This window comes from Salvelinus alpinus, chromosome 3 (genome assembly GCF_045679555.1).
Source record: "Salvelinus alpinus chromosome 3, SLU_Salpinus.1, whole genome shotgun sequence".
Taxonomy (NCBI): domain Eukaryota; kingdom Metazoa; phylum Chordata; class Actinopteri; order Salmoniformes; family Salmonidae; genus Salvelinus; species Salvelinus alpinus.
This window is the reverse complement of record NC_092088.1, coordinates 44099805-44124638: the sequence shown is the minus strand read 5'-3', so window position 1 is coordinate 44124638 and position 24834 is coordinate 44099805. Positions and strand designations below refer to the sequence as shown.

The following is a 24834-nucleotide window of genomic DNA, read 5'->3' as shown; positions in this document are numbered from 1 at the left end:
GCAACCGTTTTGGTTACCGCCCCAACGCTCTTAACCGCTAGGCTACGTGCCACCCATACGTAGTAGCAGTATACAACAGGAAAATAAATAGTATTGCAAAAACAAAAATTGCAGTTAGGCATGTATCGAGGTATTTACAGCATGGCTTCTGCCTCCAAAGACTCGTCTGCTTTCTCTTCCTTAGTGATTTGTGCCTATCAACATGGAGGTATCTCTGTGTAAGCAGGTTCTGTCAGAGAGCTGCAAGCCTGTGCACTTGATCTCCCTGACGAAACACAAAAGCATGTTGTCGTAGGGTTACAACAAAGCTCCACATTTCAGGTGTGTGGCATGTGTTAAAAAATATTGTGCCGTGAGGACACATCAGTTCTCCCTTGAGATAATAGGACTACCAAGATACTGTATTAGAGTGCAGTTTCACTTTAATGTATATAGACCATCACCTTACTTTATAAGTGAGCTGCAGTGTCTACTATGCGACTTCCACAGATCAATTCAATGTGATGTAGAATACATGTGTACAGGTTGAATGTATGGATGAGTGACAGCTTTAAAAGCACTTTTATCCACCCTCTTTATACTCGACAGGAGCTGCCAAATGTGACTGATAGTGTGGTAAATGTAGCTGGACATAAAGCAGCCCACTGCACAACTCACTGTTAACCGAGCAGAGAGCATGCGCCGTAAACAAACAGTATGCCCTTGGTACAGGTAATATTTAGTGCATGTTGGTCTGACCTCTCAAAGGATGTGTCTTGCCTTGGTAAAACTCACACACGTATTTTAGACATCTGAAGAACAAAATATTCAGTTGTGTATAGAACGACTAAGAGAGTTTGCAGTTTGTCTTTGTCAAAATGAGAGAATGACTTGACCATTACAAGACTATTTTCCATATCATAACCCTCTTATGTTACATCCCATGAATTGAGTCAACCATATGGCCAGGTTCTGTCCATCCTGATAGTCCCATAGTTTGCAGGCCTAAATTCCATTGATAAATTGCCCCCAAGTGAACCACTTCCCCAGCGCAATCAGTCCTGTAGTGCAGGGGGTGGGGCCAGGGCAAGGCTACAAGTGGTGGTTCTTGGAGAGGTATGCGATGAGCGCTACAGCCAGGCCCACATAAATGCCTGTCCCGATGGTGATTGACAGCACAGCCAGGAAGAGGGCACGTCTGGAGCTGGAGCTGGCCAAGTGGAAGTCCCCCTTAGACACGGCCTTGTTCGTCTAAGGGAGAGAGAGAGAGAGAGACACAGAGAGACAGAGAGGCAAGGGGGGGAGAGATAGACAGACATAATTACTCAATTAATAGGAGGAAATGAAACAGTAGATTGGCCCATTTCCAGTGAGATGTCTGGGGGATCTTGTGGGGTCTCTCAGCAAAACATGGCAACACACAAAGGATAATAATGAAATCACCTGTGACTCAACCCACCAATAGGGCCTGTAGCCTTTTGAAGTGCACAAGATGTTACCAAGATTAAAGAGGGATATTCTGATGAATACATTTCTGTCTCAACAACCTAGTTATTCCTTATCATTTCATCTACACTGTACATATCTTCCCTGACACACTTCTCGGTGAACTCTTAGCCCTTATTACCTTGCTGAGGATCATTCTGATGTATTATGTAAAGGGGAGGGGGGAGTTGGATTGTTAGCAAGCAGACCTTGGTCTTTTATCTTCAGCCTTATGGGTGGCCATCAAAAGACTGCCTCCAGACAGGCTCTCTCTAACATTGTTAATTGTGCACATTTGAACTCCAAGACATGTATTAATGAACCAGTCCTCATTTAAAGATTCCAGACGAAGTTCATCACAAGGTGGGTAGGGGCTGAAAGCTGATTACCCCACCGGTGCTTGGCCCAAGGTTTCAAAGAACTGTTCTGTGGTCACTGGAGGGTGAAGACAGGAGATGAGAGGATTGTGATGTTTTTATCTTGTTATTTTCTATGTTCAGACAGGTGCATAACATGGAGACTCATTTTTTTATGTACAGTGAACACAATGTAACAGCGAAATAACGAAAGGCTCTATTCAATCTATAAAGCGTTACAGATTCTGCGATAGAAAAGTAAAAGTAATTTCCAATTGAGCCGATATATGGAGTGTTTACCGTGAATGCAGTCTCCGCTGAAGCAGAAACATTGCTTTTAAATTTCAGTCACGCTGTAACGCTGAACTTCCGCGATGTGGATCGAATATAGCCCTAATTTTAAAAAAAATATATAAGAACTTCCACCACAACTACTGTCTCTACCGCTGTTGTCAGTCAAATGTTTTGTTACTTCTCAAATACCTTTCCAATTTAACGGCACTAAGAATTTGCCTAATTATATAATTCTGAGTGGAGATATTAGATTCATTTCTAAATCTTTTTGGGGGGGGGAGACCCTTATGAAGCTTGCAATATCTTTGTTCATATACAGTGCAGTACAAAACTGCTTCTCGCTGAATAAACAAACCTCCTCTGCTGCTGCAGGAAAAGAGTGAGTCAGAGGAAGTGAAATGGTTCCTTGGAAGATGTGGGAACGTACGTTTTTGGTTTCCCAAAAACAACAAAGCCATAAGTGTCCTGACCGGTAAAACGTAACGTTTTTTAAACGTTCTGAGAATGGAAGTGAACATTTTGTCTGTTCTGGGAAAGTTATTTTTTAGGTTGCAGGGAGGTTCTGATAATGTTTTACTATGATTCCTTGAAAGTTTTATTAATGTTCTGAGAACGCTGCTAGCTTAGTTTTGGTTAACTGTTTTGAACTCCAAGCACAGATAGGACACATGGAAATGTATTTGCTTAGGCATTAAACATGGAAACACATTTATTTACTTTTGTGGCACAGCATCAGTGAGATTCAAACCTATGGTATTTTGATCTCTAGCCATGGAATTAGTCCAATGCACCACCAGGATGGAGCTGTTTTTCCAAACTCATACAAAGCTGTTCATTTTAGTCTATTCAAACAGATGAAATTCCAAAGGAAACAAGAACTTATTAAGATCACAGATAGAGTATAGGGTTTTCTTGATGCTGAAAACCGAATATATGTTTTTAAATAATGTTCTTAGAACATTCTCTGAATGTTACTAAAGTTTGCTTGTGGTTTTTATGGAAAGTTTTCTTAACATTCTCTGTACAATTTGAGAACTTTCATTTAAATAGAACCATAAGGAAACATTACACTGAAGTACTGAAATTCCCACAGAAGAACGCTGTTTCTTAATGTTCTCTTAACTATTTGAGCACATTCCCAATGTTAAACCAGTTGGAGAACCTCCCTAGGACATTACCAAAATTGTATGAAATGTAACCATGTTTGAAATTCTAGGAAACGTTCTGTTAGAGTAATGAAATACCAAGAAAGGAATGTTATTTTGTCAAGTTCCTTAAACGTGCTGAGAATTTTCCAAAACCAAGGAACTATCCTGCACCGTTCCTAGAACGTTGTGGGAAGGTTGTATGCAAAATAACCATAGAACAACCACACTCTCACCAAGCTCTAAGAAACATATGGTTCTCAGCACGTTATGTGCTTGCTGGAATGTCATTCTGTGCAACAGGTCCATCCTTGTCATGACAATTTTATTTTCACACAAAACAGTGCCAAAGAACAGCGATGTTGGAATCATTGACATATGGTTTAATCTTACCAGTGTATGAAGAGACCATAACAAATGATATTCAATCACAGGGAGGGATATAACACCTCTGTGTTAGGATCTGTGTAACTTTTGGGATCGTTCATAAAAGGCAGGCTTTTTATTCTCAACAAAACCAGGTTTCTATTCTTGCACAATCATATAAACTAACTAATACCCAATAGGCTAACTGAACATGCATTTTCTCTCATACAGTTCCCTTTTTAACACCAAACACATCACTGGTGTGTGTGGCTAAAGAGCTAAGGCAGCAGCTACTCTTCCAGACAAATTTAGGCAGTTACTTTTATACATATATATATTGTACGTGGACACCCCTTCAAATTAGTAGATACAGCTATTTCAGCCACACCCGTTGCTGACAGGTGTATGAAATCGAGCACACCGCCATGCAATCTCCATAGACAAACATTGGCAGTGGAATGGCCTTACTGAAGGGCTCAATGACTTTCAAAGTGGCCCTGTCATAGGATGCCACCTTTCCAACAAGTCAGTTAGTCAAATTTCTGTCCTGCTAGAGCTGCCCCGGTCAACTATAAGTGCTGTTATTGGAGCAACAACGGCTCAGCTGCAAAGTGGTAGGCCACAAAAGCACACAAAACGGGACCGCCGAGTGCTGAAGATCGTAAAAATCGTCTGTCCTTGGTTGCAACACTCACTACCGAGTTCCAAACTGCCTCTGGAAGTAACGTCAGCACAAAACTGATTATTGGGAGCTTGATGAAAAGGCTTTCCATGGCCAAGAGTCGGCTGGAGTGGTGTAAAGCTTGCTGCCATTGGACTCTGGAGCAGTGGAAATGTGTTCTCCGGAGTGGTGAATCACGCTTCACCATCTGGCAGTCAGACAGACGAATCTGGAATTTGGCGGATGCCAGGAGAACGCTACCTGCCAAAATGCATAGTGGCAACTGTAAAGTTTGGTAAAGGAGGAAAAATTGTCTGGGGCTGTCTTTCATGGGTCGGGCTAGGCCCCTTAGTTCCAGTGAAGGGAAATCCTTTATTTTTATTAATCAACCTTTTTTAGCGGGTGGAACAGCATTAATATTGCATATACAGTACTTCTATCAATGTAATTGTCTGTATAATTTCCAATCCCCCTTACTTGTAACATGTTGACTTAACTCTAGAATGCCTACTTCAAGTGTTTTAGTACTAGTCTGTAATCTCAGGACTTAACCTATGCCTTTTTTGAATAAATATGTTATTTTAAATATATACAGTGCATTTGGAAAGTATTCAGACACCTTGACTTTTTCCACATTTTGTTACGTTACAGCCTTATTCTAAAATGGAAATAATTAATAAAAATCTTCATCAATCTACACACCATACCCCACAATGACAAAGCAAAAAGAGGTTTTTCTGAACGAAAACTGAAATATCACATTTACATAAGTATTCAGACCCTTTACTTAGTACTTTGTTGAAGCACCTTTAGCAGCAATTACAGCCTTGAGTCTTCTTGGGTATGATGCTACAAGCTTGGCACACCAGTATTTGGGAGTTTCTCCCATTCTTCTCTGCAGATCCTCTCAAGTTCTGTCAGGTTGGATGGGGAGCGTCGCTGCACAGCTATTTTCAGGTCTCTCCGGAGATGTTCGATCAGGTTCAGGTCCGGGCTCTGGCTGGGCCACTCAAGGGCATTCAGAGACTTGTCCCGAAGCCACTCTTGCGTTGTCTTGGCTGTGTGCTTAGGATCGTTGTTCTGTTGGAAGGTGAACCTTCGCCCCCAGTCTGAGGTTCCGAGCGCTCTGGAGCAGGTTTTCATCAAGGATCTCTCTGTACTATGCTCTGTTCATTTTTCTCTCGATCCTAACTTGTCTCCCAGTCCCTGCCGCTGAAAAACATGGTTCGAGTGTCCTTTAGGTGCCTTTTGGTAAACTCCAAGCAGGCTGTCATCAACTATTTATTGAGGAGTGGCTTGCGTCTGGCCACTCTACCATAAAGGCCTGATTGGTGGAATGCTGCAGAGATGGTTGTCCTTCTGGAAGGTTCTCCCATCTCCACAGAGGAACTCTGGAATTCTGTCAGAGTGACCATCGGATTCTTGGTCACCTCCTTGACCAAGGCCCTTCTCCCCCGATTGCTCAGTTTGGCCGGGCGGCCAGCTGTAGGATGTCTTGGTGGTTCCAAACTTCTTCCATTTAAGAATGATGGAGGCCAATGTGTTCTTGGGGACCTTCAATGCTACAGAAATGTTTTGGTACCCTTCAACAGATCTGTCCCCCTACACAATCCTGTCTCAGAGCTCTACGGACAATTCCTTCCGACCTCATGGCTTGGTTTTTAGACATTTTTGCAAATTTATTCAAACAAAAACAGAAATACCTTATTTACATAAGTAATCAGACCCTTTGCTATGAGACTCGAAATTGAGCTCAGGTGCATCCTGTTTCCATTGATCATCCTTGAGATGTTTCTACAACTTGATTGGAGTCCACCTGTAGTAAATTCAGTTAATTGGACATGATTTGGAAAGCCACACAACTGTCTATATAATGTCCCATAGTTGACAGTTCATGTCAGAGCAAAAACCAAGCCATGAGGTCTAAATAAGTGTCTGACCTCATTCTGTCCTCTATCAACACTTTTTAAACTTTTGGTGGCAGCGAGGATGACATACGAAAGTAGTCAAGTATATCTCCACCATGTATATCTCACTAATATAATATAGAGCTGGCTGGATTTTCCATACACCAGCAGAACAGAGAAGAAGCTACGTCTGGTGAGACGAGGGGTGGGGGTGTGTGTTTATTTTTCAATAACAGCTGGTGTGCGATGTTTAATATTAAAGAAGTCTCGAGGTATTGCTCGCCTGAGGTAGAGTACCTTATGATAAGCTGTAGACCACACTATCTACCAAGAGAGTTCTCATCTATATTATTCGTAGCTCAACCAACTCTGTAAGGCCATAAGCAAACAAGAAAATTCTCATCCAGAATCAGTTTTACCAAATTTTTACCAGCATGTCACATCCGCAACCAGAGGGAAAAAACTATAGACCACCTTTACTCCACACACAGAGATGCATGCAAAGCTCTCCCCCACCCTCCATTTGGCAAATCTGACCATAATTCTGTCTCGATTCCTGCTTACTAGCAAAAACTAAAGCTGGAAGTACCAGTGACTCGCTCAATACAGAAGTGGTCAGATGACACGGATGGTACACTACAGGACTGTTTTGCTAGCACAAACTGGAATATGTTCCGGGATTCATTCAATAGCATTGAAGAGTATACCACCTCAGTCATCGGCTTCATCAATAAGTGCATCGACGAAGTTGTCTCCACAGTGACCGTACGTACATATCCCAACCAGAAACCATGGATTACAGGCAGCATCCGCGTCGAGCTAAAGGCTAGACCTGCCGCTTTCAAGGAGCGGAACACTAATCTGAACGCTTTTAGAAATCCCGCTATGCCCTCAGACGAACCATCAAACAAGCAAAGATACCCACTCCAATTCGCATACCACCCCAACAGATCCACAGATGACGCAATCTCAATCGCAATCCACACTGCCCTTTCCCACCTGGACAAAACGAACACCTATGTGAGAATGCTGTTCATTGACTACAGCTCAGCATTCAACACCATAGTTCCCACCAAGCTCATCACTAAGCTAAGGACCCTGACCTAAACACCTCCCTCTGCAACTGGATCCTGGACTTCCTGACGAGCTGCCCCCAGGTGGTAAGGGTATGCAACAACACGTCTGCCACTCTGATCCTCAACACTGGGGCCCCCCAGGGGTGTGTACTTAGTACCATCCTGTATTCCCTGTTTACCCACGACTGCGTGGACAAACACGACTCCAACACCATCATTAAGTTTGCTGACGACACAACAGTGGTAGGCCTGATCACCGACAACTATGAGACAGCCTATAGGGAGGTCAGAGAACTGGCAGTGTGGTGCCTGGACAACAACCTCCCTCAATGTGAGCAAGACAAAGGAGCTGATCGTGGACTTCAGGAAATATCGACATCACCACATCACCAACAAACTATCATGGTCCAAACACACCAAGACAGTCGTGAAGAGGGCACGACAAAACCTTTTCCCCCTCAGGAGACTGAAAAGATTTGGCATGGGTCCCCAGATCCTCAAAAAGTTCGACAGCTGCACCATCGAGAGCATCCTGACCGGTTGCATATATACAGTGGGGAGAACAAGTATTTGATACACTGCCGATTTTGAAGGTTTTCCTACTTACAAAGCATGTAGAGGTCTGTAATTTTTTATCATAGGTACACTTCAACTGTGAGAGACGGAATCTAAAACAAAAATCCAGAAAATCACATTGTATGATTTTTAAGTAATTAAATTGCATTTTATTGCGTGACATAAGTATTTGATCACCTACCAACCAGTAAGAATTCCGTCTCTCACAGACCTGTTAGTTTTTCTTTTAGAAGCCCTCCTGTTCTCCACTCATTACCTGTATTAACTGCACCTGTTTGAACTTGTTACCTGTATAAAAGACACCTGTACACACACTCAATCAAACAGACTCCAATCTCTCCACAATGGCCAAGACCAGAGAGCTGTGTAAGGACATCAGGGATAAAATTGTAGACCTGCACAAGGCTGGGATGGGCTACAGGACAATAGGCAAGCAGCTTGGTGAGAAGGCAACAACTGTTGGCGCAATTATTAGAAAATGGAAGATGTTCAAGATGATGGTCAATCACCCTCGGTCTGGGGCTCCATGCAAGATCTCACCTCGTGGGGCATCAATGATCATAAGGAAGGTGAGGGATCAGCCCAGAACTACACGGCAGGACCTGGTCAATGACCTGAAGAGAGCTGGGACCACAGTCTCAAAGAAAACCATTAGTAACACACTACGCTGTCATGGATTGAAATCCTGCAGCGCACGCAAGGTCCCCCTGCTCAAGCCAGCGCATGTCCAGGCCCGTCTGAAGTTTGCCAATGACCATCTGGATGATCCAGAGGAGGAATGGGAGAAGGTCATGTGGTCTGATGAGACAAAAATAGAGCTTTTTGGTCTAAACTCCACTCGCCGTGTTTGGAGGAAGAAGAAGGTTGAGTACAAACCCAAGAACACCCTCCCAACCGTGAAGCATGGAGGTGGAAACATAATTCTTTGGGGATGCTTTTCTGCAAAGGGGACAGGACGACTGCACCGTATTGAGGGGAGGATGGATGGGGCCATGTATCGCGAGATCTTGGCCAAAAACCTCCTTCCCTCAGTAAGAGCATTGAAGATGGGTCGTGGCTGGATCTTCCAGCATGACAACGACCCGAAACACACAGCCAGGGCAACTAAGGAGTGGCTCCGTAAGAAGCATCTAAAGGTCCTGGAGTGGCCTAGCCAGTCTCCAGACCTGAACCCAATAGAAAATCTTTGGAGGGAGCTGAACGTCCGTATTGCCCACCGACAGCCCCGAAACCTGAAGGATCTGGAGAAGGTATGTATGGAGGAGTGGGCCAAAATCCCTGCTGCAGTGTGTGCAAACCTGGTCAATAACTACAGGAAACGTATGATCTTTGTAATTGCAAACAAAGGTTTCTGTACCAAATATTAAGTTCTGCTTTTCTGATGTATCAAATACTTATGTCATGCAATAAAATGCAAATTAATTACTTAAAAATCATACAATGTGATTTTCTGGATTTTTGTTTTAGATTCCGTCTCTCACAGTTGAAGTGTACCTATGATAAAAATTACAGACCTCTACATGCTTTGTAAGTAGGAAAACCTTCAAAATCGGCAGTGTATCAAATACTTGTTCTCCCCACTGTATATATATATATATATATATATATATATATACATATACACACTAGGCGGTGTCAGAAAAAGGCCCAAAAAATTGTCAAAGACTCCAGTCACCCAAGTCATAGACTGTTTTCTCTGCTACCGCTTGCCCGGTACTGGAGCACCAAGTCTAGGACCAAAAGACTACTTAACAGCTTCTACCCCAAGCCATAAGACTGCTGAACAATTAATCATTAATCACATTGACAACCCCGCACCCCCCTCCATTTGTTTTGTACACTGCTGCTACTCGCTGTTTATTATCTATGAATAGTCACTTCACCCCTACCTACATGTACAAATGACCTCAACTAACCTGTACCCCTGCACACTGACTCGGTACCGGTACCCCCTGTATATAGCCTCACTATTGTTATTTTAGTGTGTTACTTTTTATTATTTTTCACTTTAGTTTTTCTTAACTCTTCCTGAACTGCACTGTTGGTTAAGGGCTTGTAAGTAAGCATTTTGCTGTAAGGTCTACACTTGTCGTAATCGGAGCCTGTGACAAATCAAGTTTGATTTGGCTAGTTCAGGATATTTACGCCTCCAAATATCCACTACTGATTTCCTTTACGATCCATGAAGGTATTTAAAACCGTATTATAATCTCCCACCATAGTAATAGAGTCTAGGCTTGATCAATTATTTTATATATTTTCAAAGAAGTGTGGATCATCATTATTTGGACCCTTTAGATTAATGAGCCAAATCTGTTTATGGTTCAATAACATATTTAAAATAATCCATCTACCTTGCGGATCTGTTTGGACAATTTGCACATTTGGATCACAATTATTGTTAATTAATATCATCACACATTTTGAGTCTCTTTGCCATGGAAGAAGTATATTTCGTCACCCCCGGTCTTTGTCCACACCACTTCATCTAAAAGTGTTGAATGAGTTTCCTGTAAACAATAGCTGTATTATTATATTCCTTCTCTTTTAGCCATGTAAATACTGTTAATCTTTTCTTATTATCTGCTAAGCCATTACAATTATAACTGGCTATACTTATTTCACCATTTACCATAATGAGATCCAAGTTTAAATTCTATTTATCATAATATATGTTTCTAAACTTACCATAAAAACAGTACCATGATGATTGAGTGTCCATATAGCTGTACCTTGATATCTGCACTACTAGTGAGTAAACCTCCAAATTGTTCTCCACTATTCCACCTGCTAAAACCTCCCTCTATCCCAAATTGGGTTGTCATCCCGGTGACTGGCAGACCACCCCCGTCCACCCGGATCCTAGGGCCTTTAAGAGATTGGGACCCATCCTTTAAAAAGCGCACACAGTGGCATCTACAGAACAGAAGCAGATGAACAGCCAAAAGCATTTCCAACGCCCTCACCTCTACTGTATTATATACTGTTATTAAAAAAAAATATACACTTATATACTGCATATCTTAAATTATTTCCACAATTAATCAATAATATGCGTAATAATGTAATCACTTCATACGAAGGATTGTTACCTATAACAATTTTTTGGGTGGGCAATTATTATTTTGGGAAACAATTATTGTGATTTATCCTATGCTGTCCCTCACAACAAATACCCCTTAGCAACAGATGTGGGATACATGCACACTCTCCCCACCCTTCCCCCACAAACAACCACAAGCTCAGATGTTCAACAGTTGTTCCATCCCAGAGCCCAACTCAAGAGAAGACTTGATGTGCGATTGCATAGACAGTTGTAGTTGTTTGAGAAGGCATGCAAGAATGGGGAGATTTGATTAACCAAATGTCAAGTCCTAGCTGATGGAACTCAGATACACCCCTTTCCCCTGAAACACACACACGCTGGTACCCCGTTGTGACCATTTTCCCAAGCATCTCTGTGCAGTCAGACCTTTTGATTATTTTGTGCCGCCAGGGTCACAATCATTTGCCCCCTATCTGATTGTCCGAGTGTAACCCCCTCTCCATGGGTTACTGCAGCTAGTGTTGCCAGCACTACCACTACTTGGTTGATGGTCTCCACCAGAATTCCTACCGGCTAGGGACAAGGTCATAAAAGTTCTTATTAGCAAATTCCTTGTATATTATGCTCTCCCACCCGGGGCTTTGGCTTTGTTGGACCAACCCTGCCAGGCAGGCTCAGATCTTGAGTGGCGGTGCTGCTTAGTGGGTCTCTGACCGCGTTCATCTTTCTGTCTTGGCTGCGTGTAGGCTACTTACAGTAGGCCTATAAAACGGATGAGGACTTCTCTTTAGTCTGTGGGTCGCTCAGGTGGGTGTCTAGGTATAGGGTTGGGGACCGTTCCATCATATGATAGGACAATAAATAAATAGACTATATTTGTAATTTATTAAAACATTTACTGTATATCCCATATCTGCACAAAATTGAAAACTCTCTCTGTCACAACTTCTGCTCGCAGACACACATGGGCTCCATTTTCCTTTTTCACTCATTTAACTCACCACACTTTCCCAATCACAAAAACACACACCCCATCTTCCATCACAACAACACTCCCCCCACATACACACCCGCACATACCCACATACTGTTCCTTCTATGTCCTCTGTTTGCTGTGTTTTTACCTCTACTATGTTGATTCCTACCTAATTTCGGGCTTTTGAGTACTTTTGTGTTCCAGTTCCTTATATTTTAAGATGTATTATTTCAATAATTGACCTTTCGTCTAATGCTGTCTTTTATCTATTTATAAATATTATTTTACAACATTCTCTATCTTGAATGGTATAGTGTATTTCTTTATCAATTGTTGTATTTGATTGTTTTCCTGTTTTTATAACAATCCCTACCATGGATAGTATTGGGTGTGACATTATTCGACTCCTCAATGGGAACTATTATCTAGAATAGCCATGGAGTAGTCTTGGTGTGTCAGAACAGTTGGTTATCAATGTACAGTTTATCAACTACGAGAGCTACACGTTTCTATCACTTTGAAGAGTGGGTAGAGAACTTTGCGCCGTTCTGAAATTTCCTTCAGGAACTGATCATTCATGCGCCTGAAGGGAAATCTTAACGCTACAGCACACAATGACATTCTAGACGATTCTGTGCTTCCAACTTTGTAGCAACAATTTTGGGAAGGCCCTTTCCTGTTTCAGCATGACAATGCCCTTGTGCACAAAGCAAGTTCCATACAGAAATGGTTTGTTGAGTTCGGTGTGGAAGAATTTGACTGGCCTGCACAGAGCCCTGACCTCAACCCCATCGAACACCTTTGGGATTAATTGTAATTCCGACTTCGAGCCAGGCCTAATCGCCCAACATCAGTGCCTGACCTCACTAATGCTCTTGTGGCTGAATGGAAGCAAGTTCCTGCAGCAATGTTCCAATATCTAGTGGAAAGCCTTCCCAGAAGAGTTGAAGCTGCTATAACAGCAAATGGGGGACCAATTCCATATTAATGCCCATGATTTTGGAATGAGATGTTCGACGAGAAGGTGTCCACATACGTTTGGTAATGTACTGTATATAGAATTAAAAACATTACGTAACAGATTTCGCTACACATTAAGTGTGCGCCCTCAGACCACTACTCTACTACTACATATCTACAACACATTATCTGTGTGTACGTGTGTGTATAGTGCGTATGTTATTATGTGTGTGTGTGTATATGCGTCTGTCTGTGCCTGTGTGTGTGTGTGTATGTCTCTTCACAGTCCCCGCTGTTCCATAAGGTGTATTTTTATAGTTTTATTTTAAATCTGATTTTACTGCATGCATGAGTTACTTGATGTGAAATAGAGTTCCATGTAGTCATGGCTCTATGTAGTACTGTGTGCCTCCCATAGTCTGTTCTGGACTTGAGAAGAGACCTCTGGTGGCATGTTGTGTGGTGTATGCATGGGTGTCTGAGCTGTGTGCTAGTAGTTTAAACAGACAGCACAGTGCATTCAACATGTCAAAACTACTCACAAATACAAGTAGTGATGAAGTTAATCTCTACTTTGAGCCAGGAGAGATTGACATATTGATGTTAGCTGTGTACAATCCAGTGTTACTCCAGGCAGTTTAGTCTCCTTGCTCAATTTCCACAATATTCATTACAAAATGTAGTTGAGGTTTAGGGTTTAGTGACTGATTTGTCCCAAATACAATGCTTTAAGTTTTTAAAATATTTATGACTAACTTATTTCTTGCCACCCATTCTGAAACTGACTGCAGCTCTTTGTTATGTGTTGCAGTGATTTCACTTGCTGTGGTATCTGACGTGTATAGTCAGCATACATAGAAACAGTGTCTTTACTCAGAGCCAGTGGCAGGTCATTAGTAAAGATTTTTAAAAGTAAGGGGTCTAGATAGCTGCCCTGGGGAATGCCTGATTCTACCTGGATTATGTTGTACAGGCTTCTATTAAAGAACACTCTCTGTGTTCTGTTAGACAGGTAACTCTCAATCCACAATATAACAGGCGATGTGCCCTAACACATACATTTTACCAGCACCAGATTATGATCGATAATGTAAAAAGCTGCACTGAAGTCTAACAAAACAGCTCCCACAATCTTTTTATTATCAATTTATCTTAGCCAATCATCAGTCATTTGTGTAAGTACCGTCCATGTTGAATGCGCTTCCCTGTAAGCGTGCTGAAAATCTGTTGTTACATTTGTTTACTGTGAAATAGCATTGTATCTGGTCAAACACCATTTTTTTCAAAAGTTTACTTAGGGTTGGTAACAGGTTGATTGGTTGGCTGTTTGAGCCAGTAAAGGGTGCTTTGCTATTCTTGGATAGCAGAATAACATAAGGCTCCTCCACACACTTTCCCCCATGGCCCTGCAATACAAACTCAATTCAAAAGGATTTATGTAATGCTTTTTGTCAGGATATATATTTCAGTCCTTGAGCCCAAGCAGCAAGTTGTTTTCTCCTGTTCTGTGATCCATTTATATATTACTGACATATAGCTACCTCAGCCATGTCCAGACCTGAGGAACAGAGAATGAGGTTTAGCCACACACATTGTCTGGATTCACAAACTGCAGCCTCAGTTATAAGCTTTCGTGAAAGGCTATCTTATTTTCATTAAGTACAGTATGTTCAAAAATATGAGTCACCATGGTTAAAATGTGCTTGAATCATTTAGGACATCACCTAACTGCTCACTATATCAACAAGACTAACCCTAGCTCTTGTGAACTTATTGATACTCCAAACTGTAATAGGTTTTATAGAAGATTTACTCTCTTGCCCACATCACTGACTGACAAATATACTAAAGAGGCACTTACAAGACAGACCACGAAGAAGACTAATAACATGCAACGTAATAATCGCTTCATTTTCAGATCGATTAAAAAGCCTCCTACTTTGTGAAATGAAACATTGGTAATATGATATTAAACCTAGTACTCATTACAGATGAGGAGATATACAAAACGAGGTAATCTTAAAAAAAAAAAAAGGAAGCATGATGATTTCTCCAATTAGTCAAAAAGCATTGTTCATGGAAGCAAAGGATCAAGTTAATTTAAATAATGATTTTCTGCTTTTGCTGCTGCTTTGTATTGAGAGGTCAAATTTATTCTCTAATATAATATATTACATTTACAGTGTCTGGATGGACAACCCCCCTAACACACACACATTCTCTGTCCAACTCCAAACAATGCTACCATGAGGTCCAAAGGCTGATTATCATCCCCTGCGTGGGGATCCCTAATCCATGGATAATCTGGGCTTGATGGTATTATTTCATATAAAGAGAACTCCCACCCACAGCCCCCACCATCCTCCAAAATATAAGCCTCCACAGAGACCTTAAAGATCAATAGCAGACCTGAGCAGAGTAACTGCAGGCCATGTTACAGATTTAGTGTGCATCGAGCTGAAAGATGTGGGCCTTGGCCCCGCTGCCCCAGTGACATCTAAAATCTGAAGCATTTTTGATTACTCTAGTCTCTGTGTTTGATGTAACACACATTTCCCCAGGGGGGAGGGGAAGCCGGGCATAGACACAAAAATGTACCTTCACTACCTTCTAAAAATATATATATATTTAACCTTTATTTAACTAGGCAAGTCAGTTAAGAACAAATTCTTATTTACAATGACGGCCTACCTTAACCCGGACGACGCTGGGCCAATTGTGCGCCGCCTTATGGGACTCCCAATCATGGCCGGTTGTGATACAGCCTGGAATTAAACCAGGGTCTGTAGTGACGCCTCTAGCACTGAGATGCAGTGCCTTCGACCACTGCGCCACTCGGGAGCCCATCTATCTTCATCACATAGTGAGGATACATGCACAGTTGAACCATTCGCAGAGCTATGCGAAGGTAATAGCCTTTGTTAACATGACAATGAACCATAATTGATCTGTGTTGTTATGTCTATGATGTTACATACAGTATTTGAAACAAAAGACGAGTAATTTCTGCATGCTTAGAAAGGTTAGCAGGACATGGTTGTTTTGGCTGCAGCCGGCCGAATTGTAATGAGGACAATGAAACATTCAGTTGGGCCTGAAAATGACTGTTTATGAATATACAGTATGAGAGACATCTCTATAGAATGGCTTCGATGTTGTTGTTTAAAGTATAAGACAGTTAGATCAAGATTCCTCAGTAACTCTCAGGAGCCCTTCAAAAATACAGACTGTTTCAGATGACTGACAAATGCATCAAAATGAGCCACAGTGCTGCCAGTCTGTGTCTCGTTATTCTAACTATCATCTGTTTAAACTAGAGGATGCCACATAGGGTGTTGTTGAGTCTTGGGAAAATCTTAGACACAGTCCCATTTTCCACCCAGCCCTCCATAAATTGAACGAGCATACTAAGTATGCAAATACGATTAACAATCCTATTGTTCTGCGCAGGCGAGAGACAGTTCTTTGTAATTACTGGTTCAATTCAAGTCAGCATAATTAATTAAAATCAAATCAAAGCAAAAACGAATTAACCACGGAGCAACTGCAGTTCTTCAGATGCAGTACGGAGAAAGAGAAAAAGAGAAACCGCCACGTCATTTTGCGACTGAGGATGAATGTTTTTTACAAAACACATTACACAATTATCTTCTACCCTTGTGATCTGAAGGTGTTTCCTGAAAATAATCTTTCACATTTCAAAAACAAACTTAAATACAGTACTCCTACACTATTGTCCACAGGGACATAAATGTACTGTATACACTACATGAAAGTATAGAGAAGTAGGTCATTGTGGATAAGAGGAAAGGACATAAAAGCCCATCCGTGGTATACAGTAAATAAAGAATCTGTGCTTTGTGGATCATCGCCATCACCCAGGAAAGGTATTTGTTCCCAGCTTATTCCATACAAGGCCCACTCTCACACTCTCTCTAGCCAAAATATTATATAAAAAGCTTACTCCATTTGTATGGAGTAAACTCTAAAAGCAGTGAATTATGCACACTGGTTTAGCAAAAACAGATTGTTGCAGTTTGGTATCGGAAACAGTGAGAGACCTCCTCTCTAGGGAGTCGGGACCTATTCAACTTTGCCCATGTGATAGTATGGAGCTTAATTAAAATAAGATCTACAGTATTAATATCTCACCGTGACAAAAAAACAGGGGAATTATTCAGCTGCACATAATGTATTTTTCCATCACACCATTTGTATACACCAACACCTTAATTCAGAGAATAACAATGACCTGGTATGCTCAGGAAAATAGATAAATAACAATTCCAATACAATAATCCGTGGCAAAACCAATTACTCAAATCACAAAATCCGCCAATAACAGAAGAAATGTTTGAGTGGTACAGGTAATAGTAAAATACTATTCCTATTTGTTTGTGTCTGTGGCTTTGACAATGGTAATCCTGTGGAGAAGCATGATACCTGTCTCAACCAAAATTAAATGAGGTGTTACTTATTCTTATACAGCAGCTGAATGACCAGTATTCTGCCCTTGAGTTGCGTTCCCATGCAAAACTAGACAGATAGCTAACAACTAAATCTTCAATAAAACTCCCAAGGCGTGACTTTTCTTGAATGAATATATTGAAAACGTTTATGTTGTAAAACTGCAAAACACAGAAAAGAATATACTTTAGTATTCAATTCACACCAACATACTGTAGCTGTACATTATACATTTGAAGTTGCATGAATACAAAGCACGTGCTACGGTACCATGCATCTGGCATGATGCCAAACCATATAGCTAATTGCTTTCTCATATGGTAATTGACTAATTCCTTTCATTACTCTAATAATGTACAACCATCTATGTAGAATAACAAGGTATATTACACTAGAAACAGTAACAAAAATACAGTATTGTATATTTTACAATTCGTTTGCATGACGCACGAGCAAAGTAATACAGCTAACATCATACATGAAAGGCATTGCAATTTGTGAGTAAATGCAACCAACCAACATTGATATGTAAGAAACTCTATCAATAACAAGATTATCATCATTAGCTAAATGCTTGAATCGAACTTACAAACAAATATTTTCCAAGGCTGAAGCGTGACAAGAAATAACTACACTGAAAGACCTGCACCGTAGCGTTGTTTTTAGCTGCTTCTAAGCGTGCAGAACGAATTCTCTACTTCCTGTTTGCGTACAGTCTAAGTACCAGAAAGCTCCACTAGGGGGCAAATAACACCATGGAACACAATGAAAATCCATTTTAACTATTGTAATAAAATAATCTGTTACCTTCTAACAGGATGGCAGCACAACCAGTCAGGATGTTTCATTTCCAGCAGATCTCATTCTGGTCTCTTGTGTTCAGGCCGTTCAATCTGTATTTGGCCCCAGCTTAATGAATCTGTGAGCCGGTAAATGGGCACATGCATAAAGATGAAGCTGTCCATTTAACCACAGCGATTGAAGTGGGTTATGTGATAATAGTCGTGGACACATGTTGTTTGCTCTTGCTGGGTAGAAAGAGGGAACACAATGCACCAATTTGGTCTTGTCGATGCACAGTTGCAATATATCAGCGACAGCTGTTGATTAAAACTGTCTGGGTCCAACCATGTAATGTGTCACTAGAACGATGGTGAGGGCCGAGAGAGGGATCCTCATGAAAACAACTATTTCATTAGTAAACCAGAGTTATATATTGCCCTGGAGAAAGTAAATAAACACCTTAAGGCTTATTCAAACCAGGGAAATACCCTCAAAGCAAAGCACTTTAAATATTCAAAGAGTTATGCATGTCCATTTACACAGCAGTATTTCTCGGTGGATCAATGGAGCGTGCAGATCTGATTTATGCTCTGTGTAATGGCTTTTAGTTAGCCTGGTCGCAGAGTTGTTTGTGCTTTAGCATGGTTTGATTGGTTTGACAAAAAAAAGTCGGGAGAGTGTGCTAATGCACAAACAATTTTGGCAACCAGGCAGGCACTTCAGGCAGTAGAAGGTGGCAATTACAATAAAAAAATGCTCTCAGCCGGTCATATTAACTACAGAGATAAATGGACAGATTGGCCCTTGTTCTCCACCAGGTTGCTCTTGGATTGGTGCACATCTATAGAAGAGACCAACCCTTGCTTGAATATGTATTTCACAATCTACCCTCTCTGATAGTTCCTCTTAAGCCTTAGAACAGATGGGAAGTAGTGTGGTGGTTGCAATATGCATGATGACCAGAGCTCTTCCACTCTGCCAGATGAGTCAGAGGAACATAGTCATCATCAACTGTTTCACTGTTGGTGTCATAATAATGAAAGTGGAAAGAAAGCGTACCAAAACACGCTTCCGCCCAGCTTGATCGAGAAAAAAAAGGGAATCAGGAGCTTGACTGAGGGACTCGAAAATCCCGCAAAAACATAAAGAAAAATGGCCACTCTGTGTCTGTATTGATTGGAGTATAGATTGAAGGGACATACAAACAGGCTTATGTTTCGGCGTAATGACCTTAGATTCAGTCTGGGTGTTTCCGCTTCGATAAAAGCCAATCCATGCATGTCCTTTGAGTTTGAGACAGTAACATAAGAGTAAGGAGTAAGGATGCTGGGAGCTGTTGATCGATATAATAACATATAGTTGTAACACTTAACTGCTCTCAGAAAATGGCATCATTACCACGTAAGACGTAAAAACTATCAGGGGTACCAATGCAATAATGATGAAGAACAGGAGGAAGAAAGACAAGATGACCATTTTGACAACGATCATGATGATGATGATGTCCTGTATCTCATTCAGTACAATAACTGCAGCTAACAATGTGCCAAAATGAATTGCTAAAATCAAAGTCATTCTGACAGATTGGTTTACGGGGTGGGGGGTCCCCTGCAATCTCACCCATGAAATCTAGATTTGTTGTGGTTAAAGCTTTTTTCCTACACCCTGTCGCCCCAAAGAGCTGTGTATTGATTGCTTTGTTCCTCCTGAAAGGAGGAAATTAATTGGAGTGTTGAGCAGTACAAAAGGTAAAGGGAACCAATTCAAATGGCTACGGCCTTTACAGTTGTTCTCAATATGCAGAAACCAAAGTACAACACTCGAAACACAGCTCTTACTGACGTCCTACCATTGACACAGAAGCTGCTTTCTGGTCTGCTTTGCTTTGAGCGTAAGATTTTGAGGGCACATTTTCACAGAAAGAGACAATAAGCAGTAACCTGATCTTGATTAAAGTGCACCTATTTAATCCCATGGGTCACAAAAGTGAGAGCATAAAGCTTTTGTACTTTGCAAGCTCCAGAGAAGTTAAAGTTGTACCTCTAAACAAATGTATCATATTATGCATTAAGGTGTCTAGTATGATTCACAGAAGTTTCATATGATTTCTCAAAATGGTCACAATTTCTCCAAGCTGTATTTAACAGCTTAAAAAACAAATACGTTGTTGAAATGTTTTAATATTTTCTTTGCAAAAATAATGTTAAAATGGTCTAGTTTACATACAGTATGTGCCTTCATTTTCAATGTTTTGTTAATGCCTGTTCAATACGTTGTTTTGTTAATGTCAGTATTGCCTTGTAACCTAAGCTTTGTGCCTTGTATGTGATTTCATTAATTTTACAATGATATTAAATATCTGCCTTTGATATAGAATATTTTTATTCCATTCTCAGACCTTTCTTGTTATTATTCTTGTGTCTCTTTAAGAAAATTGGTTGCATATTCCTATTTATCCTTCAGCTTTATAGAGTCAGATATTCAGTTTTAATAGACTTGGTAATATTAATTACATTGTTTTATTATGGGTTGCATGTGAGGTATGTACACTGCCTTCGTAAAGTATTCAGACCCCTTGACATTTTCCACATTTTGTTATGTTACAGCCTTATTCTAAAATTGCTTAATAAATCCTGAGCAATCTACACACAATGCCCCATAATGACAAAGCGAAAACAGGTTTTTAGAAATGTTTGCAAATGTATAAAAACACAAAAACAGAAATACCTTATTTATATAAGTATTTAGACCCTTTGCTATAAGACTCGAAATTGAGCTCAGGTGCATCCTGTTTCCATTGATCATCCTTGAGATGTTTCTACAACTTGATTGGAGTCCACCTGTGGTAAATTCAACTGATTGGACATGGTTTGGAAAGGCACACACTTGTCTATATAAGGTCCCACAGTTGACAGTGCATGTCAGAGCAAGAACCAAGCCATGTGGTCGAAGGAATAGTCCGTTGAGCTCCGAGACAGGATTGTGTCTAGGCACAGATCTGGGGAAGGGTACCAAAACATGTCTGCAGCATTGAAGGTCCCCCTTAAGGTTACTAATGGCATTAGATTTGCATAGTGGCACAGTGGCAAAAATTTGGTAACAAATGGGTTAAGGTGACTGATATCTGAAACACAAACTCCTGAGGGAGGTGTTGAAAGAGAACATATGCTATGGCAGAAACCCTGTATGTGTGGGCGGTAGACAACATGGTTTATCTAGAGTACACATAAATACAGACTTTAGCAGAAAATTGAGCCGTACTGCAGCAGTTCCTTGCTTTAAGATTATCGATCTATGCATGGTTATCCATCCAATTATCACATTGTGACATTTACATAAATGTAAATACTAACAATGTTCTTAATTATAAGGTTCTGGCTTCTAACTCTTTAGATCCAATAAACACACTTATATCCGTGCCTATCCATTCTGCACACACAGGAAATTGTGTCTATAGTATTTTTTTTAATGATGAAGTGAAGATTTCGACATCTATTTTGTGTACGTGGGTTGCTTTATCAAGGCTGCATTTTCCTTCATTATGTTTTGCAGACCACCTTTGATTTTCCTAAAACCCAAAGTGTCAGTATCAATTGAGGACAACTCAAAGAAGGAAGATGATCAGAAGAGATTTACTTAACATGAGTTTGTGCATGTGTTTTCAAATCACTGAGGCTCAAAATGTTTTCCTGTCCTGCTCCTTTCAGGATCTTTCAATGGCTGCTTTGAATAGCTTATCTTTGATAATACCCTAAAGCTTTTCAAAACCTCCCACCATGGCGATGTCGTTTTAAATCCAGCCTGCTACATTTTTTATTCTGCGTCTGCTAGGCTTTGTAGTTGGATTTTAGGGAATTGATTTTAGTGTGGGCTGTGTTGCCCATGCCAACCGAGCAGAGTTTTTTTTTTTTTTTAAGCTGGAGAATAAGAGAGATGTAGGTGTGAGTCGTGATGTGCAGTCAGACCAGAGTGATGCAGTGTGGGTAGCGGGCCTCTGCCAGAGGCTTCGAGCAGCTCACAGAGATATGAGATCATTACACACACGGGGAAAACAACTACCTACCATCTTCATCAGGTCCACTCTTATCTTCCTCTCAAGGTTAATTCATGTTGTTTTTATATGGGATTTTAAGAAATATTTGTGTGTTGAAAATGCCTAACCACTTGTATAATCTATTTGCATACACTTCAAACAGACATACACTGAGTGTACAAAACATTAAGGACACTTTCCTAATATTGAGTTGCACCCCCACAGTAGTGTCAAGTTGGCTGGATGTCCTTTGGGTGGTGGACCATTCTTGATACACACGGAAACTGTTGAGCATGAAAAACCCAGCAGGGTTGCAGTTCTTGACACAAACCGGTGCGCCTGGCACCTACTACCATACCCTGTTTAAAGGCACTTAAATATTTTGTCTTGCCCATTGACCCTCTGAATGGCACACATACACAATCCATGTCACAATTGTCTCAAGGCTTAACATTTTTTAACCTCCTGCCCTTCATCTACACTGATTGAAGTGGATTTAATAAGTAACATCAATAAGGTATCATAGACTAACCAGGTGAATCCAGGTGAAAGCTATGTCACAAAAAGAGCAGGTGTCCTTAATGTTTTGTACACTCAGTGTACATACCCCACCAGACATGCCACTATGGGTTTCTTCACGGTACCAAACCAAAAACAGATTTAATGGGTCGCTTAGTTATGTATAGAGCAGTGCCGGCCAGGGCCGTTTAAGATGAGAGAGGACGATAAATGAGTTTTAGGAGCATGGCCTTATTTCTATTAAAGCATATTAGATGACTGTTAATCATATTCCATTCACCCAGCTCAATGTAACATTGATAGGTTTGGGCTACTACATGACTCTAATTTTTCCTATACCCATCATGAGGTTGTCCAACAGTTGCAAACGAGAGTTTCTATTGACTAAATTCCGGTATGTTTATCCCCGTTTCAATCTGTTTAATACAAGTTTTTCAACAGAATCGGCGGAATGAATACACCCCTGTTCATCCACAAACACAGTTCACTTTCATAGCAGCCACATACAAACAGCATGATCCCTTTGATCATTGTATAATTCCTTCTCACATCTACACCCTCTTCTCCTCTCACCTTTTCCCTTCGCTTGTGGACTTCAGTGCACAACACGTCAGCTGTTTGTGACCAGGCGAAAAAACCTTTCCAAGCCAAATCTTCATATTATAACTGCTACACACAGCCTACATCATTGTCACCATATTAACGTCATAGTCAACATAGCTTCTAGAACTAACGTGTTAGTTAACCTGCTACAATCATGCAGTACAGTGTACAATCAGCAGCAAACAGTTATACCGGTGGGCCCCGTTGGCAATAAATTAATAAAACCAAAAGCTTACCTTGACTAGGAAGAGTTCCAGAGTTGGATAGTCATAGCCAGCTAGCTAACGTAGTATCTCTCTCTGTTTGAGCCGGGTGTTTTAGTAGGCTATAGCTAGCTGCATTCACTAGCTAAGCAAATAAAATAAAAATACTACGAAATATAGCTCTCTCTATCTCTCTTGCTTGCTTCTCCTTTATTTTTGAAGAAATGTATTTATTCAAAACTGTTCAACTATTGTCTTTCTATCTCTTTGAGTCAACTAACTTTACTCACCACATTTTATGCTCTGCAGTGCTAGCTAGCTGTAACTTATGCTTTCAGTACTAGATTCATTCTCTGATCCTTTGACTGGGTGGACAACATTGGGTGGTCAGTTCATGCGGCAAGAGCTCTGATAGGTTGAATGACGTCCTCTGGAAGTTGTCATAATTACTATGTAAGTCTATGGAAGGGCGTGAGAACCACGAGTTTTGTATTGAAATCAATGTACCCAGAGGAGGACGGATACTAGCTGTTCTCCAGCTACACCATGGTGCTACCCTACAGATTGCTGTTGAGGCTACCGTAGACCTTCATTGCAAAACAGTGTGTTTTAATCAATTATTTGGTGACTTTTTAATGTTTCACTATTTGTATTTTTATGAAATTCACTGAGGATGGTCTTCCCTTTCCTCCTCTGAGGAGCCTCCACTGGCATAGAGCCATGTCATCGTGGAATGCTCTGCCTCCATAGGTTACTCAGGCAAAAAGCAAGTCCAGCTTTAAAAAACAGATACAAAATCTTCTTGTATCCCAGCGCCTCACCTCTTTCTAAATATCCAATTTAACGGTACTGTATATGAATATGTACAGTGCCTTGCAAAAGTATTCATCCCCCTTGGCGTTTTTCCTATTTTGTTGCATTACAATCTGTAATTTTAATTTAATTTAATTTGGATTTCATGTAATGGACATACACAAAATAGTCCAAATTGGTGAAGTGAAATGAAAAAAATAACTTGTTTCAAAACATTCAAAAAAAAAATTAACGGAGAAGTGTTGCGTGCATATGTATTCACCCCCTTTGCTATGAAGCCCCTAATTAAAATCTGGTGCAACCAATTACCTTCAGAAGTCACATAATAAGTTAGATTGCACACAGGTGGCATTAATTGAAGTGTCACATGATCTCAGTATATATACACCTGTTCTGAAAGGACCCAGAGTCTGCAACACCACTAAGCAAGGGGCACCACCAAGCAAGCGACACCATGAAGACCAAGGAGCTCTCCAAACAGGTCAGGGACAAAGTTGTGGAGAAGTACAGATCAGGGTTGGGTTCTAAAAACATATCCAAAACTTTGAACATCCCACAGAGCACCATAAAATCCATTATTAAAAAA

General features: G+C 40.7%; 1 protein-coding gene and 1 long non-coding RNA gene across 2 annotated transcripts in view; both read right to left on the bottom strand.

The window, feature by feature from the left end:
- Window positions 1–404: 404 nt before the first annotated feature.
- LOC139570767 (synapse differentiation-inducing gene protein 1) overlaps window positions 405–24834 on the bottom strand; it is a 34532-nt gene continuing 10102 nt past the window's right edge. The window contains exon 4 of the mRNA XM_071392918.1: window positions 405–1230. Within this exon, the coding sequence (XP_071249019.1) occupies window positions 1072–1230 (159 nt within the window). The 3' untranslated portion in view covers window positions 405–1071. The remainder of the gene's footprint in view (window positions 1231–24834) is intronic.
- LOC139570768 (uncharacterized) lies at window positions 17415–17972 on the bottom strand. Its single transcript, XR_011674163.1, has 2 exons — window positions 17884–17972; window positions 17415–17455 (listed from the first exon to the last, which is right to left on the bottom strand). It is a non-coding gene; the product is annotated as an uncharacterized lncRNA (long non-coding RNA).